Raw genomic sequence first — 17,917 nt, forward strand, 5'->3', positions numbered from 1 at the left:
CACAGCCAGTCCTTTTCATCATCATCAATCACGATCGATCGATCCCATCTTTCTTCTGCCTCTTTGTTGCGAGAAGGAACCCGATTAGAACCACACCAGCTTGCAGCAGGCCTCGACACAAATCTCCGAATATTCCCCCATTGTCATCATCATGGCATTCCTCAAGAACCTCACTCTCTTCACACTTGTCGCCTCTCTGGCCACTGCTCTGCCCCAGTACACTCGGCCTACAACCACGGCCACTGCCACCCTCATTCCAGTCTCGTCCACTGCCTCGGGTACTCCCACAGTCACTCCCTCCAGCACCACCCCCAGCAGTAGCCCCAGCAGCACCAGCTCCGCCATCAACATCATCAACAACCTCAACCAAACCGTCTACCTCTGGTCCACCTCCGACACCAGCAGCAACATGCAAACCTTGCCCGCCAGCGGCGGCACCTACACCGAACAATGGCGCACCAACTCCAACGGCGGCGGCATCTCCATCAAGATGGCGACCACGACCAGCCTGGACAGCGTCCTCCAATTCGAGTACACCGAAAACGACGGCACCGTGTGGTGGGATCTATCATCGATCAATCTCGAGGCTGATTCGCTCTTTGTCTCGTCCGGCTTCGAAGTAACCACCGATGATTCGAGCTGTTCATCGGCAACTTGCCAGGCCGGGGATGTGGAGTGTCAAGATGCGTATCAGAAGCCGGATGATGTGGATACGCGAAGCTGCTCTTCGTCGGCAGCGTTCAAGATGGTCTTGGGGTAGATTTTGGGTTGGAAATTCTCTTTATATGTTTGAGAGTGGAAAAATCCATTTTTGACTTGTTGAAGATGGACATATGTAGAGCTTATATAGACTACTGTGTATTCAACACGATATCATGATCCATGCGTGAATGACCGAGTTCCCATATACTTCCACTACACATGCCAATTTAGGTATATCCATAAATGTCAAGCACATACTTTGTACATAGGTACCTACCTAATCAAATTGATTTAAAAGTGTGCTGGAACCTGGCCCAGTCCATATACGTATATCACCTCCTGCACCTCTCGGCGGGGCCTCTCCTGTAGTTTCAACGAGGCCTCCAGCCTACCCCGGCCGGTGGAGACTCAGCCATACGTAGGTACCTATGGATGTACACACTACTACTTACCGCTCTGAAAATATGCAATTGTTCTACACAAAAACCATTTGTGACCAATTTACACTCTACAATAGTACACCTTGGGACATCCTGTAGTGCCAACTGACTGATTATGTTCGAAGCGAAAGCTCAATGTGAACCAATTCTATATAACGAACGTACAAAGGGAGCAAAAAGTTGCTTGAAAGGGAGACTTGAAAAAGGACAAAAGAAGAAAAAGAAAAGCAAAAAATTTATGCCAGGTGCATGTCGAGAACTGGTCTCTGCCAACGAGCCGAAAATCAACACCACTAAAAGAGGCTAGAAGGTCACAGCAACAGTCGACCAAAAGAATGGGACTGACTTATCAAAAAAATGCAGCAGAATCTGTCCCAGTCGTGATGTAATTCTTCCCCCCAAAAAAAGAAAGAATAATACAAGAGACAACAACGTGGGTAGAAATTTCTGTCGATGATCAGACGCGCAACTGCACAACTCCAAAGGACCATCCTCTCTAGTAGATGGGAACCTTGAAAGCAGGGAACTCATAAGTCCAGCTCTCAATGGACTTGGCATCGTTGACACAGGTGAAGGTCGAGTTGCTGTGCCACAGTGGGCGAGTGGGCCACTGGCACAGCCGTTGCACTTCACCCTCGTAGTCTCCAGAGGACACGGTGGCGTTCAGGCGAGATGGCTTAATGCCATTCTCAACCCAATCAATCATGGTCTCCATGTTGTCCTGGGGGTAGGGACCGGGCTGGAGCGAGTTCGCACCGCAGTGGGCCGCACCGGGGATGAGATAGAATTGGTACCAGTCGGCGAGCTGGGTGAGGGACTGCGAGTCGGTGAGACCGGGGTACATGATCGAACGGACGGATTGCCAGTAGTGCACGGAAGATGCGGCCGGAACAGAAGGGTCGGATTCACCGTGGTAGTGGATCAATTTACCGCCGCCGGACTGGAAGCTGGTCAGGTCGGGCAGGGTTGTCTGAAGTGTATCCAGATAGCGATTGTACGCAGTGGTCATCCATTCGATCAGGGTGTCGTAGGTGACGCCGTCCAGAGAGGAGAGATTGTCCAAATCCAGCAGCTCGACAAACTTGGTCACGAATTCACCGCCGGTGGAAGGGATGTCTAGCTCCCATTTCTGGGTCTCGTTGTTCCACGAAGTCGCCGCGTCGGAGAACTCGGATCCAATCTGCCATGAGAGATAGGCTCGCTGGCCCTTGGAATTGTGCAGACCGTTGACAATCGCCTTGGCAACCGCCACGCCTTTGGCGGAGACGGTTCCGTTCTGAGCAGGCTTGTTGCTGGATTCACTGCCTGCGCCCGCGGCCGCACCGCTGAATCCAAAGCCGAGCGAGCTGCTCGTCTCAGCAGCGCAGTAGTACTCCTCGCCGATGACCGAAGACATGTCGAAGTGAAGTTTGCACAGATCAGAGCGAGAGATGACGCCGTCGGTCCGACCGTCCAGAGGATCACAGGCCGCGATCGTAGCGTTGACGATCTTGGCAAGCTCACAGGGAGGAGGATAGTAATCCAGAGTCTTCTCAACCTGAGCCGGGAAGACATGGTTGACCTGCTGTTGAGCATAACGGAAGGCCGGAGCACCCACGACGACTCCATCGTACTCCTCGCCATAGCGCTGGATTTGGCTCATTCCCTCACGACCGCCATCAGAGCAGCCTTCGTAGTAAGTGTAGAGCTTAGAGCTGTCGGCGAGACTGTAGAAGGCTTTGGTGAAATACTTGCCCAGCTGGGTCATTTCACCGAGAGCCTGATATCCAAACATGTGAGTTGCATCCCAGTTGATGGAGCCATTTCCGTAGAGAACCACATCGTCGTAGCTGACACCGTTCAGGGCATCATACCCAGCAGAGGAAGCTCCACCCACAGCACCGTAGGTCAAGCCCCCAGTGGCATCAGAACTCAGGGAGTAGCCACCTCCGCCGGCGACGTAGAAGCGGGTTTTGAAGTCAGACGGCTCCGGGAGCGCATACTTGACAATGACCGTGTCATCTTTGCCAGGATGAGTGTACGTCAGAGTCACATTGCAGTAATTATACGTGGCACCACTGGTGGAGGTACTTGGTCCCATACCACCGCCAAGGGTGGCATTGTACACGACTGCGGCGGTAGAAGAAGATGGGATCAAGCTGATTCCATTGAGGATCCCATCGGCCGGTAGGGCAGCTTTGACGTTGGACAAAGTGCAGACATCAGAGAGTGACTTAGCACTGGCGACCGCAGCAAAAGCTGCGACCGAGGTGCCAGATTGAGGACGCATAGTGGGCTGTTTCTCAACGCACACAGTTTAATTGAAGGGACTGAATGGGAAACAAACTAAAGCAAACGAGTGTTGTGAAAAATGATACTGTAAGGATTGCAGAGACTCGTCTTCTGAAGGCTGCAGTGGAAGAATAATCGAATGCACAGAGGCAGGCCGGGGACGAGAGGTTTATATCAACCAACTCCAGGGTCTGGGTGCGATGAGGTTGTTGGGCGAGGATCCCTTGTCAAGAGAAGAGAGACACTGCAGCAAGTGAGGATCTCCAGAGCCTCGAGGCCTCGTCATCCTCTGACGACCCAGTCTGTTCACATGTAAGTGAAGAAAACAGATATTAAAAATAAAGCTCGTACCTGCGCTAGAAGGAACGCCAATCTTATCGAGGTCCTTGTTGCGCGGCCTTCATGTTCTTCACATCGTGCCCGATTCGCTTGGGCGAGGACTTGAAATGGAAGTCCGGATCCCAGGATCAGCGTATGCGACCATAGTTTCAAGAGTGCTTTTTGTTCTGGTTGAACACCTATAATAGTCAGGCCTCTTCAAGTGACCGGTTTTCCGGGTGGCGCAAAGTTTCCATAACGAATAGGTGAACCTCAGCAGGCAGCGAGGTCGTGGGATGTTGCGCTTAAAGATTTGTCCGGAACAGGAGGCGTCTCATCTGGACTGAAGATTATGGAGATCTGCAATGCATCGGGGAATCCACTTCCCGATGGAGTGGAAGGAACCTTGTTTTATCTTTTCTCCACATAATACTGTAAAGGAAAGTTGAGGGTGACGAAAGATGAGTGCAGAAGAATACGGCAGTGTCGAATTTCGGTTAAGTGAAGTTGAGGATAATGACCTGAGGCACGTGGAAGTCCGTCCGACACCATCATGACCACGATGATCTTCGAGCATCACAGGTGTATATTCTTCTCCTGTCCTGCTCAATCGGTTCTCTCTGAAAATAATCAGATTGACTTGTCTGACTAGGAAGATCCTCCAGGTCCGAAGCATACGTGGGAGTACGTAGTAGGCAAGAAAGTATATCCACAATGGAATCTTGGTCGATGTTATGGAAATACAGTAGTTTCGTTGACATATTAGACGTGGACATTACTGAATCATCCTCAACCTCGAATAGGTGCTCACGTATGCAATCAACGTAAGACCGGCAGTGTAAAAATGGCCGACCAAAAACAACTTAGAAAGTTTCGTCCACAAACTGGAGACAAGCATTCAAATTGGATTCGTGGACCGTAACCCTCTGTGGTTCCTCAGGCACGTGCACGACCACGCAGCAACTTTGTAGCGGGCGGATATGACATTATCCGTTCGTGGATCGAACGCTGGGCACCAGCCCCGGACAGGCTCAGCAGGTTGTCGAATTTGCGTCTTTACTACTCCCTCTCAGGAGCTAACGTCTCAGTGGCTCAATCTGGGAAGACTGAGACTATGTGTACTTTAAGGGGTATTTGGTCTCTAGCTGAGCTGGTTGGAAGCCCGTACAGATCATTCAAGCCAATTCAGGGTATTTTCTTTGGGCAGAAACAAAATAACAAATTCGCCGAGACTTGAATCTATAACGTGCTTCAGCTCCACGAACACCCTCTCTTATCGAGAGCTGAGGACCCAAAGGCAACTCAACATTTGCGTAACGGGAATCAATGCATAAACAGACATCCAGTCGTAAAAGGCCATCCATGCTCTACTGGCCACGCGCTCACTCGCGCCCGTCGTTTCAGATCATATCCACCTAATCATCGAGCTCATCAGCCCATGTGCCCGTCATAGGGGCCATAGAAGCTTCAAGCTTCTCCATCGGCGAGGGCTGCGGATCAGCTTTTGTCTCTTCATTTGCTCGAGAGACTGCTTCGGGCTTTTTCCCTGCTGGGAGAGCAGGGAAATCGCCTTCGTTGTGAACAGCCGGGGAAGGAGCTGTCGTTTCGGGTTTGTCAGAAGACTCCTTGGGATGTTCTCGATCTCCTCGTCGACCTTGAGAGGATCCGCGACCGCGACCACGACCCCCTCGGCCCCCTCGCCCACGACCCCGGCCAGGGCTGAGCAAGTCGTCAGGTGCATCTTCAGGGGCTCGTTCGTCAAAGTCCCGGCGTGTGTATCCTGAGACTCCGCCGTGCATCCCGCGGCGGAACTGGCTGCCACCCCCGCGAGGGTTATAGTCGTCCTCAGTCTTTTGCGAGTCCCACTCACGACCAGTCTGGGCTTTCAGCTTGCGTTGACGGTTCTGCTCACGCTCACTGTCCATGACGCGACGGTTGGCCGCCTCTTGACGTCGCTTCTCCGCCGCGACTTGTTCGCGTTCGAGAAAGGAAGCGTGGTCGGCTTCGGCACGAGCGTGAGCAGCCGCCTTTTTCGCCGCATTCTCCTTGGCTGCGGCGATACGCTTTGATAGCTCCTCCTCCGTGAGTTTGGGCTATGGTCAAAAAGTTAGCTCCCGACGCGACTCCGGACCGACATGGAATGTTTATCGGCTGACCTTTCGTAGACCACCCGTAGCACTGCGATCCCCCCGCACCGCTGGAACTCGTTGAGATTCGCCCTGATTATCGGTTGTAGCCTCGTCCCCCTTTCCCTCCTCATTCCGACCATTTTGGTCCGCTGTGACTCCGTCTTCAGGTTGACTGGAAGCCACCAGCTGAGGTTGATGCTTGCTTGTCGTCGTTGCAGGCTCCTTCGCGGGTTTGGGTCCCTTTGGCCTTGAAGGCTTCTCCGTGGGCTTCTTGTCTGCCCATCTTGAGTTCTCCAATCCACCTCTTTTGGGCCGGTCCTGACCATGACTCTGGTCTGGACCTTGACCTCGGCCACGCCCGCGACCCCGACCCCGATCTCCACGGCCTCGCTGGTCGCTCTCTCTGGGGGATTCAGTGGGTGGTTCACTTGAATTCACTTCCTGTGACGATGGAGAGGGCTCCGACTGCACAGCCGTTGTTACAACCTCCACCTGCGCATTTTGGTCCCCCGCAGAAACAGGAATGATCTCATCGTCGAAGAGGTCGTCTGCACCCCGCGTCTGCGCAAACCCATCGATTTCTGCCATTGTGATAGGAATGTGATAAGTAGGTGAGGTGAGGCTGCGCGCAGAGAGAAGTAGATGCTCGGTGTATGTCCAGAACGGAAAAATTTAGAAAACTAGAAACAGCGCCGATTTCACCTCCTGGAATGCGAGGGGAAGCTTCTTCGATGGCGCTAATCTGGTTGACTCGGGGGCGATCCGTGCGGCGGGGAAAAGGATTAGGCTGCGCGATCGCGATGCGCTTTCCCAGGTAGGAAAGTAATTGGAATCTGACTGTCCAGGAAAAGGAGAAAGACACAGTTGGAGTGCACCAAGAAGCAGATCACTTTTCTTCAAAACTGTTTCACAGCCACGATCACAATTCAGAATTTCCACAGCAGTTGCACCAGGTGATAGAAGAGCGTAAACAATCCGATAGCCCCCGCCTCGAAAGCTCACTTCCTGCAAGGGACATTTTGCCCATAAATCCCGCCTCGGTTCTGCCGCAATGACGTGAACCGATACTCACTTGATAGGTTCATGCTGGATTCAAAGGCGGTTATTGCACGGGCGGTCACTCAAGAAAGAACCTTAGAAGTGACCTGAGATGCGAAGACGGCGGTCCTGATGCGCATTAAAAGGTGCAGACTCGCCCTGTCCAAGTGAACGCAAGAGAATGGACAGAAGAGTTGGGCGTGACAAGTTACTTGACAACAAGGCAGCGACCTTGCGCGCACGCATGACAATCAGGGAAGATGGAAGAGTGCCTTGATTTGTGTTAACGGAGTCTACTTAGTAGCCACTGATATAAACAAATGCCTCAACTGAGGAGACTTGCTCCTCTTTGGTGGAGAGGGGACAATTTCAATGATGAGGTTCTTTCTGCACATTCTCATGTGACCGAGAGATGTCAAGGTTGCACATGCGTTCACCATCCTCCAGAGAAGCAGTCCCATTCTACACACACTTCCAAGCATTTTCATCAGTATAGTGGCCAGGGCCCACGAAAACATTCCGCTTTGGGTAGCGACAGTGTCTGCGGCGGTACTCGACCTCTGAGCCAGGCCCATTGACGAATTTTGCACCCCGTAAGGTTTCTGGAGCCTTCCCTTCCTCCACCCACTGGACCATAGCCATCAGGACGTTATCCTGCGGATCTGTGCCAGCATACGTCCGCAGCCCCTGGCCAATGCCGTACGCACCGTCCCCACCGCCGCAGTGGGCCATGCCACTGATGGGGAAGAAGCGATAAAATTCGTCCAAGCTAGATGGAGGCAAGCCCATAGTATTCGCAACGTGAGCATAATACCACTTGGAGTCGTCAGAGCTAATCAGCTGGTCCTGCATGCCGTGATAGTGCAAGACTTTGCCACCGGCTTTCTTGAACGGAGAGATATCGCCTTCCCAGGTCTGAATATTAAAAGGGTTTTGGGCCATTGCAACCGCAGCGTCCTGCATTGTCCAGTCCTTACCCTCCCAGGAAGAATCATTGTAGACCACGTATTTCAACCAATCGGTGCTGTACGGGAAAGGCTGGCCATTATATATGATCGGTGCTGCAAACTCTTCGGAGCCGGGTTGCATACGTGGGTACAACCGAGTCCCATTCAGCCCATAGACAGGCGCGAAGACTTGCTGAGCAGCGTGGACTTGGGAAGCAGAGAGACAAGGAGTCTTATTCTTCGAGCCGGGAGCGCAGATCAGGGTGGTCAGAATTGGCTGACACAGATCAGTGTCCTCAATGATTCCATCCTTCGCGCCGTCAAGAGCGTCGCACTGTCGGAGAATTTCCTCGTGAACGACTTTCCACTCCGCAGGTGAGAGATATGTGTCGGAGCCTTGGGGGCCGAGGATCGTGTAGAAGTGGGCACTCCAAGAAAAGAGACCGATCATGTTGATCGCAGGCGCTCCAGCAACCACACCATCAAAATCATCTGGATATTTTTGAATGGATTTAAATCCCTGGCGGCCTCCCGTGGAACATCCGAGGTAATAGCTTTTACTGTAACCTTCCTTGTAGAATTGCTTCGTGAGCTCTTTGCCAATCACCACGCCGGTGTGAACCGAGCGATGAACAAAGTCCTCTAGCACATCAGGGTTATTCAAGAACGGTGCTCCGGAGGTACCATTGTGTCCGTTGTTGGCCCCGACTGTGGCAAAGCCCAGCTGTGCAGTGTACGCCAGATCGTAGTATTGGATGCCTGCTTCAAAGTCAGTACCACGCTCTCAACCCCGAGCGTCACATGATGGTGGCACATACAACCCGAGAGTCCACCGTTTCCTGTGCTTAAAAAGCGACCTTTATAATCGCGTGGAAACCAAGCCTCAAGTGAGATCTCGCTGCTGTTTGATGTGGAGACGGTCATGGCCACACGACACACGTCCACAGATACTGCTTGGTATGGCGCAGCGCAGCTGGCCGCATTTTCTGGCAGAGACAGATTCGTCCCGCCAGCAACGTACTCGGCAAAGTGGACGCTGACGTTTGGCAGATCGATATGATGTGCAAAGCCGGAACATCTGGTCTGGAATGCATCCTGACTTGCCAGGGCCGCGGAAACGGCCCCAAACATGCCCCAGGGGGAGAGCCGAGTCATCATGGCCGCTTTGAATTGGTTCAACGGGTATTCTAGCACCCACTGGAGGTTTGTTCCCAGAGTCCATGGAGAAGTGCCATTAAATACATTGTGATTGTCCATGCTGGCTGCTTCGGCAGTGATCTTGGCTTACGGCACGAAGAGGGGAGAGATTGGCCCACCACCGATTCTCCCTGCAGTCGGCAGTGGCAGAGTCAACACTACCCGGAAAATCCATGACGGGTTAGTCGTGAGAAGATGATCCCGAGGTTGTGCCGGTCCCTAGCGCAGAGATCTACTCAAAGGAGAGGATCGGATTGGGTGGTGCGGCCATGGTGGATTTGGAGACGGTGCTGGCTTGTGCCCAGAGTCCACAAGCTGCCCGTGGCTGGCTTGGTAAAGGGCCGTGGAGAATGTGGGATCTCCGAGGGGAAAATGAACAGTGTGGGAGACTCGTCTCCTCGGTCTTTGAAAACGTGGAGCTCCGCAATGCGGGGTTGAATGAGAACTTGATACCAAGTGGCAGTGATGATCTGATAGAGCGAAAAACTCAAGTCGTGAATACCAAGCATATAAATGAAACCAGGTCGCTGATCCGGAATCAAACTCAAGGAATGGGAGCTTACGAATCGATTCGATCACTGCGCGAAAAGTGATGCAAAGAAAAAAAAATGCACTGTTGATGATCCAATCAAAGGTAGGTACTCCGTAGTGATCGCTAGCATATCGACGCTTTGGAATGCTTGATCGCAAAAAGCTCTTCCGTTACTGCTGAATTCTCTTTTTTTATGCTCTCAAATTTCCTTCGAATTTCGAATTCCTTGTCCGTAAGAGATTTGCTTTCACTGAAATAGAGATCGTTCATATCACGGTGGGTTGCGTCATTCGCTCTCGCAACCATCCTTTCCCAAGACTTGCGTCCGATGCTCCGAAGCGTCACGTCACCAGTTGATCGCATCCGGTCTGTTGTTGACAAGCAGTTTTTCGGGCAGAAAGTGCGCGTTCTCGGGCTTTCAAGCTCCTTCTCTCCTGGATTTGTAGACTTGGCTGGGGAGAGCAGGGGACGGAGAAAGAGTACCATCCAAGAGCTCCTTGGATTGCGCAGATTATGAGACCGATCGTGTCAGCGTAAGGCTCTGATTGAGTGGAATTGGACGGGTTGTGAGAGCTCAGAGCTCAGACGATCAACTTTGCACAGTGATGACTGAGTGGAAGTCGATCGAGAGAAAATGCAGTGAGCCTGTCCTGCGAATGATTGAGAAGGAATAATCTCGCGATGATTGAAGAGGAGTGTGGATCAGAATTTGCAACTTCCAAGTGAGCACCTGAAAAAAGAGGGAACCAGACACCGCCCCAGTTGCACTTGCCAGTAATGGCCAAAGGAAGGATTAGAATTTAATTCGAGAGTCCGACTGAAATACATTCCCATGGCTGTGTTATGAAAACCGTGGCAGACTTGGAAGTTGAAGTTGACTCGTCTTATTTTCGCTACAGTTGTTCATTCCGCCGCCTGGTTCCCCATTAATGTCATGTCAATACCTACGTGATTCCATTCTCATTTTGGGCTTTGGTATCCAATATAAAACTATCTCCAAGAATCAATTTTCAAAGTTGCAGACCAAAAAAAAAGAAAAAAAAAAGAGAGACAACGCATTACAACAAGAGCCCCCTACCTGCCAGTTATTGACGTCTCCGAGCCCAAGACAACAATCTCTCTTCGCATGGCAATGGCGTTGGGCTGTATGTCACTTACCAGCCCAACGGTATCGTCATTGTCACTCTGCGAAGATGTCATGCCGGTCTTGACCTGAGCGGAGTAGTTGCTCTGGCCCATCTCAATGTCTGAGTAAGGACTTGATCCGAACCGCTTCTTGGGCGGATCACTTCCGATGGTGTGTTGTGCTTCTCGAAGTTGACCGGCCATTGGACGTCTCGGCAACACAAGCGGCTCAATGTAGTGGCGAAAGAGCGGTGCCAAAACCGGCAAACTGACGATAATTATACTCAGCCAGAGCTCAAGGAAGCTCACGAGACCGATTTTGAACAGCCCGTAGACGAAGTCGGCTGCAGTGTTTGGATCAAGGGTAATGACGAGTCGCCAGATCATAACTGCAACGACACTAGATGTAGGGAGTCAATGACTTGAAGAGAAGAAAGAAGAGCAGAATAGGGCTTCTCACATCAAGCCCATTCCAAACATGACTCCAATGGTGAGCTTGTTACGAAGTGACATTCGCAGCTTCCAGATTGCGGGGATCGGTAAGAGAGCGATGGTGGTATCCAGGACTATATTCAGTGTAATCGAGGCAATCTCCTGGATCTCCAAGGACCGACATCCTCCCCCCGGTACAGGATGCCATTGGTAAGAGATCGGATGGCATTGGGTCAGGAACAGTGGAACGAAGGCGATGAAATAACCCACGACCAGGCTACTCACCACCCACACCAGAATACGGATGGGTCGAAAAGTACGAAACAGGCTGGTGTATAGCGACAGAATCGAAAGCTTGCAGCAGACTGTACCGACCAGCCATGTCATGCTTACTCCAACGAGCATCTTGAACTGGACATGAAGCTCTTTCTTGGAGAGGCTGTTCGTATGGCCTCCCAGGCCGTTGGCGACAGCCCAATAATTTAAGCCGGTCATAGCGCACGCGCTCGTCTGCAATGTGATCAGTTTGAGACAATGCCTCGCATCACGAAGTGTGTGGAGTAAAGGGGAGTCGAACGTGGGCAACAATGACAAAATAATCATGAAGCTGAAGCCTCTTGCGGGTCAAATGAAGCGCCCATAAGCGGAGGGCAATCACCACACTAGTGATGAAGGTGAACACAGCCATCCAAATGGACAACTGGACGCCGTTGGAACTAATCTTCATGATGCTGGGTCGTCATATTCATCTCCAGGGCAGGATGAAAGTGATGACCATTGCATTAACGCGTCAGAAATATAGATTGACACGATGCTGGCGAGATTGCTCGTGGCCTTCTTTGCACTTGCAACAGGAATAATTTCCGACGCCGAGCTACGTACTACGTCTTGCTCATGGAATGAGGTTACTGTCAAAGAGGTTCGGTGTTGCACATTACGGACGAAAATAATGTAACGTTCCTTTGGGACGTCCTTCCCCCGAAGTAGCGTAGTCAGATATAGAATATAATCGAGGAGATCTGCAAGGATGAACCTGGTGGATCTTTGGGCGATGGCTGACCCCCAGTGCTGACAGCATCATGACTGGCTCATCAGTGCAGGCAGAGAGTCAGTCTGTCGGGTTGTTGCAACCAGGAGAGATCTTGAGTAGCAGAGGACAAAAGAATGTGAGAGATTCAATTTGGTTGAAGGAGGAAAACAAAATGATGCCAATCGAGTCGAGAAGTGAAGAGGAGTTGCAATCGTCCATGGATCGGTCGTCAGGTGCGTTGTTTAATTCTGTCACCTGTTCTTTGTTGGATTCGCACCCAAGTGTTTGTTCCTCCCTTATTTCTCTCAACACTCGTTTCTATCCACATTCGTGGCTAGCCCTTGACTCCGTTCACGCTCACAAGATCGGATTATATTCTCATCGTGAAAAGGCCAAGTCTTCGTAGAGGGTGTTACACCATGAGTCCTCCATTACCATCGCTGACCCCGACATGGCACAATGCCTCCTACCCAGCCATCTCGCCCCTGCGCCCCGAGCTGACTACTGCTGGCAAAGTTGTGATTATCACCGGCGCGGTATGATAACCTGAAAAAAATCTCGGATTTTTCATTTTGAAAGATTTGCAGATGGGTTCAGTTTTCTCCCAGGCTTACCATCCGGCATTTATGCTAACATGCCCTGTTTAGGGAAGTGGAATCGGCCGCGCAACTGCACAGTCGTTTGCCAAAGCAGGAGCCCAGAGAATTGTGCTGATCGGGCGAAACGAGCACACCCTCCGGGAGACTGAGAAAACTCTCTCCTGTAGCACCTCGGTCCAGGTAGCCGACGTGACTGATGAGAAAGCACTGAGTGCCATTGCCGCCGCCATCGGACAATGGGACGTGATCATCCTGGCTGCGGGCCACATCTCCCCCCCGGCGCCCATCAAGGATTCGTCGGTGGAAGACTGGTGGCAGAATTTTGAGGTATGCAGATATCCGCTTGGGACTGTACAATTTACACACACACCGAGATGCAAACACCCGAGGTGGATTGCAGACTGAACGAGCTAAATTTTTGATTGGTGCTGACCGCAGAATACTACAGACGAATGTCAAGGGCACCATGACAGCGTCGCGGGTGTTCCTTCCCACAGCCAATGCAGATCATGCAGCCATCATTGCTCTGACTGCCGCTGTGGTGTTCCCAGCCGCTCGACTGCGCAACCTGTCGGGGTACATCACTTCCAAACTGGCAGTGATCAAGTTCGTCGAGTTCTTGGCCGCAGAAACCCCTAATCTCTTCGCTGTTGCACTGCATCCGGGAATGATTGATACAAAGGTGTTTCGTGGATCTGGTGCCGACCCCAGCAAACTCCCCATGGATACAGGTATGGGGTCTTCCAATGACCACAAATGCACAAATAGACATTGTCTGACTAACTGTACCGCAAGCTGATCTGCCAGGAGACTTCATGGTCTGGCTGACCAGTGCCGAAGCCGACTTCTTGAACGGTCGCTCCGTATGGGCCAATTGGGACGTCGACGAGCTCAAGGCCAAGGCAAACGAGATCAACTCGGGTCTCTTACTGACCGCGGGTGTGTACGGCTGGCCGTTTGAATCCTCTTAATCTCGTGCCAAGCCTAGGGTTCATGTTTGCCTCTTGTTGGCCCGTTTGGGCGGGTAGCTGGGTACTGAGAAGCTGGAAACGAACAGGCACGCGAGTGACACTGCGGGAGCCCGGTTCGCGCCAAATCTTCGCAGGACCTCCATTCGGGCCTGGTCCCAGCTCTGTCGATTGTTGTTGGTCTCATTACAGATCTAGTATTAGCTTTCATACACCGAGTGTCAGCTGTGACTCTTAGTAAATCTTCAAGCGTGCTTGTTTACCCAATCTTGTAGTTCACGAGTCGTCAGCTAGTGAAGCTTAGACATCCTCGAATGGCTTTGGCTGTCATAGCAAGACCTTCATTGTATTGGAAACATTTTCTCTTACTATCCGTACTTACAGGGCCTGTGTAAAACATTCAGGGACTCTGTTTCCTAAATTCGGTCCGGGTCCTGTACGGAAACCGCTCTTCGCATCTATTGTAGAAAAGCTAGCTACAACACAATATTCGCCATTCGACCAACGTAGACGATGCCGTACAAATCACCACCGACCACTTTTCACTATTCCAAACAAACGGATCACACCGCAATTTTCGGCCCGGCTCTCAAGGGTCCCACTCAAGATACCACTCACCACTGTACTTTTTACTCGGCAAGTTACGAATCGGATTTACTCTTCACGCAATTCAAACACGAGCCGCAGACGACCAGGGTTCGAAGTGAACTGGTCCTTGAGATCGCCCAGCACAGCACTACCATCCTCACCCGCGGGAAAGCTGAAGCGGTATTTTTGAATGAGTTTGGCAGTGATCAGCCGCATGTCGTTCATGGCAAGTGCGCGCCCGAGGCAGCTGTGGTGGCCTACAGGTCCGTTAGATCAGCCTGTGCGCATGTCTGCGAGTATCACTTCAATCCCCAATTCTCTCAACTTCAGGATAATGGTCACGGATCAGCCAACTCACCAAGTCCAAAGGGAGCAAAGCCAGATTTGTTGCGCACCATCTCGGGCTTTTTGTACCAGCGCTCCGGAATGAATTTCTCCGCTTGCTCAAAGCTATCTTCGCCTGTGCAAAGTGAGCACAAAGTTCAATCAAAGTCCGTGGGTAAAGAATACTGTCACGTACGGCGTGAGATACAGAATCGCGGCGCGACAATAGTAGTCTCCGGAGGGATGTACATTCCGCCGACGGTGATACCATTCTGCAACGTCTTTCGGTTTCCACCGGTGGGCAGGGCTGGGTAGAGTCTCAGCGCCTCGAAAATTGACGCCTCGAGATGGGGGCAGCTTGAGGCGAGTGCCCGCGCATCTTCGATCTGGATAGCTCTGATTTCCCGCAAGATGATCTCCGCATGCTGTGGCGCTCTCGCAAGCTCACAGAACAGGCCAATGAGAACCGCAGCCGTGGGCTCACTACCAGCGACAATCGCTAGAATGCTATCACCCATGAGCCACGGAAAGCGGCGAGGGTCACCACGTACATCTTCGAGAAGATAATAGGCGACATCCGGAGCGCGGGATGTCTTTGCTTTAGGGGCCTGATAAAGCGAGCAACGTAAAGTGTCAGCTGGGGTTTCCTTTTAGTTTGTCACGGTAGAAACACTCACCTCTAGCCGTCGGAGCATCTGTTCTTCACACCAGGCTACCATGCGAAACCAATCTTTTAGAATCCAGACTCGGGGAAAGACTTTGAATGCAATTTGAATGAACCACGGCACTGGACTCAATGGTCCAAGAAGAGAGAGCGCACGTTGCATCAGCATGATGATATGGTGCCATTCCTGACGTGACAGCATGTTGAATGTTTGACTGAAAACAAAGTCCCCCATACGATCAAAACCAAGCCAGTATATCAAATCAGTTGCTTCAGTAACCTTCTTGGAGTCAATGTCCTGATCAATGCATCTTTCCAGCTGGCTGAGGAGGGGTAAAATGCGCTCCTGATATTGATCGAGGGCTGAGTCTATTAGCAATAAACTCGAAATACACTGATGACCAGACATGCTGAACAGACCTTGGGGAGTAAAGCCACGATTCCATTGTCGGCGCCGCAGTCCATGTGCTTCCTTGTCTCGAGCAGTAACCAAGGACTGCTTTGGTTGAAGTAAGTCATACCATTCGGACTTGACACAGCCTCCTTGAGGTCCATCAATGGCCATGAAAACATCCGGATGGAAGATTGTGAGCTCGCCCGGGCCTATGCCATGGTTCAATGAGTAAATCGATCTGCCCGACGGGAGGGATACCCGAAACAGAAAAAAGGAAAAAGAAACCAATAGAGTACCTGTTCTCACAAAGTCTCCATACTGATGATGCAGCTTCATCAAAAGCCGGTAGTTCTGGCGGTGTCGAGAGTGCCATGCATGCCAGATCTTACTGATGCGGGCATAGCAAGGACCCGGAAAATGACTGAGACGGTGGAAATATATCCGATAAAGAACCATACTGGTCGAGATTGACAGAATGTACCCCGTAACCATGTACCTTGCAACATCGACAATGATGAACAAGGCCACGAAAGAAGTGAAATGACAGATCAGGATATCGGGTGCTTGAACATGCCACTCGCCGTTGATGAAGACGGCATGGTGCAGGAATAACCCAAACAGGGATCCTATCAGAGCCGCAACGAGAGGTTCCATGGTCAACGAGACTGAATCAAGCAGATGACGGGATTGCGACAGAGCAGATGTCAAGGGGAAAGGAGAAGAGGAAGAGGAAGAAGACGATCGTGAAAAAAAGGGGAAGATCGATAGGGTTCTTTTGGGGGGAGTAGACGAACAGGGGACGGATACACAACAGAGATGTTTGCACCCATCAATCGCACCGCGCCGTTTTCTGAGCAGATGAGCTTCCAATTCTAGTATCTCAAGACTCCAATGCGTTGATAACATTCTGCTCAGCACAAATATTTGTTCTACGAGTCTGAGCCTCCTTGTACATATTGGTTTCAAAGACAGAACCCCTGCTGTCTTTGCTTTTTTACCAATGGTGCCCACCATGACTGCAGCCACTGAAGCTCTTCCCACTTTGAAGCTGGCAGTCGTCCGGCTTCTGCACCTCATCTGGCAATTCACGGAGAGCAACTTTCCCACCTTTGTACTTCCGAACTCGGCCTTTGGACTTCTCACAGGTCTCGCTGCTCCTCTACTCACCGACTGTCCCGAGCGTCCGGCTGCTCCCCGTCTCTTTGTCCGTGGGCTCGCAGTGATTCTCTTCAACTGGGCCAATGTCTTTGTATTCGATTTGGCGAACCAGCGTCTTCCCGAATCGCGATTGGAGGATCGGCTGAACAAGCCATGGCGACCCCTGCCCACTAGACAGATCAGCCCCGATACCACACGGCGGTGGATGCTCATCTTCATTCCTCTTGTGTTGACTGTCAGTGCGGTTCTCGGCGTGGTGACAGAGAGCGCATTAATCATGATTCTGACCTGGTTGTACAACGATCTGCGTGGTGGCGATGAGATCGTGCGTGACGGTATTATCGCTTGCGGATATGCGCTGTATCTCAGCAGTTCGCTGCGAATTGTGTCCGGCCTCGACTTTCATATCACGGAGCATGGCTACAGGTGGATTGCAATTATGAGCGGCATCATCTTAACCACCATGCAAGTCCAGGACTTGAAGGATCAAGTTGGCGACCGAACCCGAGGACGGCGAACCCTTCCCCTGGTCTTGGGAGATAAGGTTTCTCGTTGGAGTATCGTTGGTTTCACATTGTTCTGGAGCATGCTATGCTGTTACTTCTGGCAGCTGCCACTGTGGGGATATGTGCTGCCCCTGCTGACAGGGTTGGCAGTGTCGTTCCACGTGGTCATCGGATCGAACGATGCCCAAGCGTGGCGACTGTGGTGCGCGTGGCAAGTCGTCATCTATGGAATTCCTAGTTTGGTGTCTGTACTGGACCGAGATTGAGGATGACCCTGGCGGAGCGAGCATGAGCCCTCGCACCACCAGCTGCACATGTTGATTGCCTGTTTAGGTCAACCCAAAAAAGATCTCAACCCACAATGTGTCAATTAGGACATTAAATTCATCTAGAAATGAATGTACCGGTATGAACGCCAGACATTGGAGACGTCTTCCCCCAAACGGAAAATCTTTCTGTAGACTTTGCCTCGCTCCTTCCTTAGATGGTAGTTTCCATGCGAGAAGGCACCTTCCTTATCAGCTTTCCCACCTCTCACGTCGCCCTTTTTCTCGG

At 51.5% G+C, this 17,917-nt stretch overlaps 8 protein-coding genes across 8 annotated transcripts; 3 read left to right on the plus strand and 5 right to left on the minus strand.

The window, feature by feature from the left end:
• Positions 1-151: 151 nt before the first annotated feature.
• On the plus strand, positions 152-760 carry POX_a01196 (Secreted thaumatin-like protein calA; the record flags this gene model as incomplete). The annotated part of the gene is made up of 1 exon (XM_050110126.1): positions 152-760. The coding sequence occupies one exon, from the start codon at positions 152-154 to the stop codon at positions 758-760; it is 609 nt and encodes a 202-aa protein (XP_049973894.1).
• An 878-nt stretch (positions 761-1,638) lies between these two features.
• On the minus strand, positions 1,639-3,411 carry POX_a01197 (Tannase; the record flags this gene model as incomplete). The annotated part of the gene is made up of 1 exon (XM_050110127.1): positions 1,639-3,411. One exon carries the CDS (start codon positions 3,409-3,411, stop codon positions 1,639-1,641), a length of 1,773 nt encoding a protein of 590 aa, XP_049973895.1.
• A 1,735-nt stretch (positions 3,412-5,146) lies between these two features.
• Positions 5,147-6,448, minus strand: POX_a01198 (uncharacterized protein; the record flags this gene model as incomplete). The annotated part of the gene is made up of 2 exons (XM_050110128.1): positions 5,147-5,824; positions 5,888-6,448. The coding sequence occupies 2 exons, from the start codon at positions 6,446-6,448 to the stop codon at positions 5,147-5,149; spliced, it is 1,239 nt and encodes a 412-aa protein (XP_049973896.1).
• Positions 6,449-7,360: 912 nt separating this feature from the next.
• Positions 7,361-9,102, minus strand: POX_a01199 (putative feruloyl esterase B-2; the record flags this gene model as incomplete). Its single annotated transcript, XM_050110129.1, has 2 exons — positions 7,361-8,604; positions 8,664-9,102. The coding sequence occupies 2 exons, from the start codon at positions 9,100-9,102 to the stop codon at positions 7,361-7,363; spliced, it is 1,683 nt and encodes a 560-aa protein (XP_049973897.1).
• A 1,546-nt stretch (positions 9,103-10,648) lies between these two features.
• On the minus strand, positions 10,649-11,858 carry POX_a01200 (uncharacterized protein; the record flags this gene model as incomplete). Its single annotated transcript, XM_050110130.1, has 3 exons — positions 10,649-11,099; positions 11,160-11,641; positions 11,709-11,858. The coding sequence occupies 3 exons, from the start codon at positions 11,856-11,858 to the stop codon at positions 10,649-10,651; spliced, it is 1,083 nt and encodes a 360-aa protein (XP_049973898.1).
• Positions 11,859-12,580: 722 nt separating this feature from the next.
• On the plus strand, positions 12,581-13,731 carry POX_a01201 (uncharacterized protein; the record flags this gene model as incomplete). The annotated part of the gene is made up of 4 exons (XM_050110131.1): positions 12,581-12,697; positions 12,809-13,087; positions 13,209-13,491; positions 13,556-13,731. The coding sequence occupies 4 exons, from the start codon at positions 12,581-12,583 to the stop codon at positions 13,729-13,731; spliced, it is 855 nt and encodes a 284-aa protein (XP_049973899.1).
• Positions 13,732-14,382: 651 nt separating this feature from the next.
• On the minus strand, positions 14,383-16,352 carry POX_a01202 (uncharacterized protein; the record flags this gene model as incomplete). The annotated part of the gene is made up of 6 exons (XM_050110132.1): positions 14,383-14,573; positions 14,675-14,776; positions 14,837-15,248; positions 15,318-15,667; positions 15,725-15,907; positions 15,995-16,352. The coding sequence occupies 6 exons, from the start codon at positions 16,350-16,352 to the stop codon at positions 14,383-14,385; spliced, it is 1,596 nt and encodes a 531-aa protein (XP_049973900.1).
• Positions 16,353-16,710: 358 nt separating this feature from the next.
• On the plus strand, positions 16,711-17,628 carry POX_a01203 (uncharacterized protein; the record flags this gene model as incomplete). The annotated part of the gene is made up of 1 exon (XM_050110133.1): positions 16,711-17,628. One exon carries the CDS (start codon positions 16,711-16,713, stop codon positions 17,626-17,628), a length of 918 nt encoding a protein of 305 aa, XP_049973901.1.
• Positions 17,629-17,917: the final 289 nt, after the last annotated feature.

The sequence above is a fragment of the Penicillium oxalicum genome, chromosome I (genome assembly GCF_001723175.1).
Source record: "Penicillium oxalicum strain HP7-1 chromosome I, whole genome shotgun sequence".
NCBI lineage: Eukaryota > Fungi > Ascomycota > Eurotiomycetes > Eurotiales > Aspergillaceae > Penicillium > Penicillium oxalicum.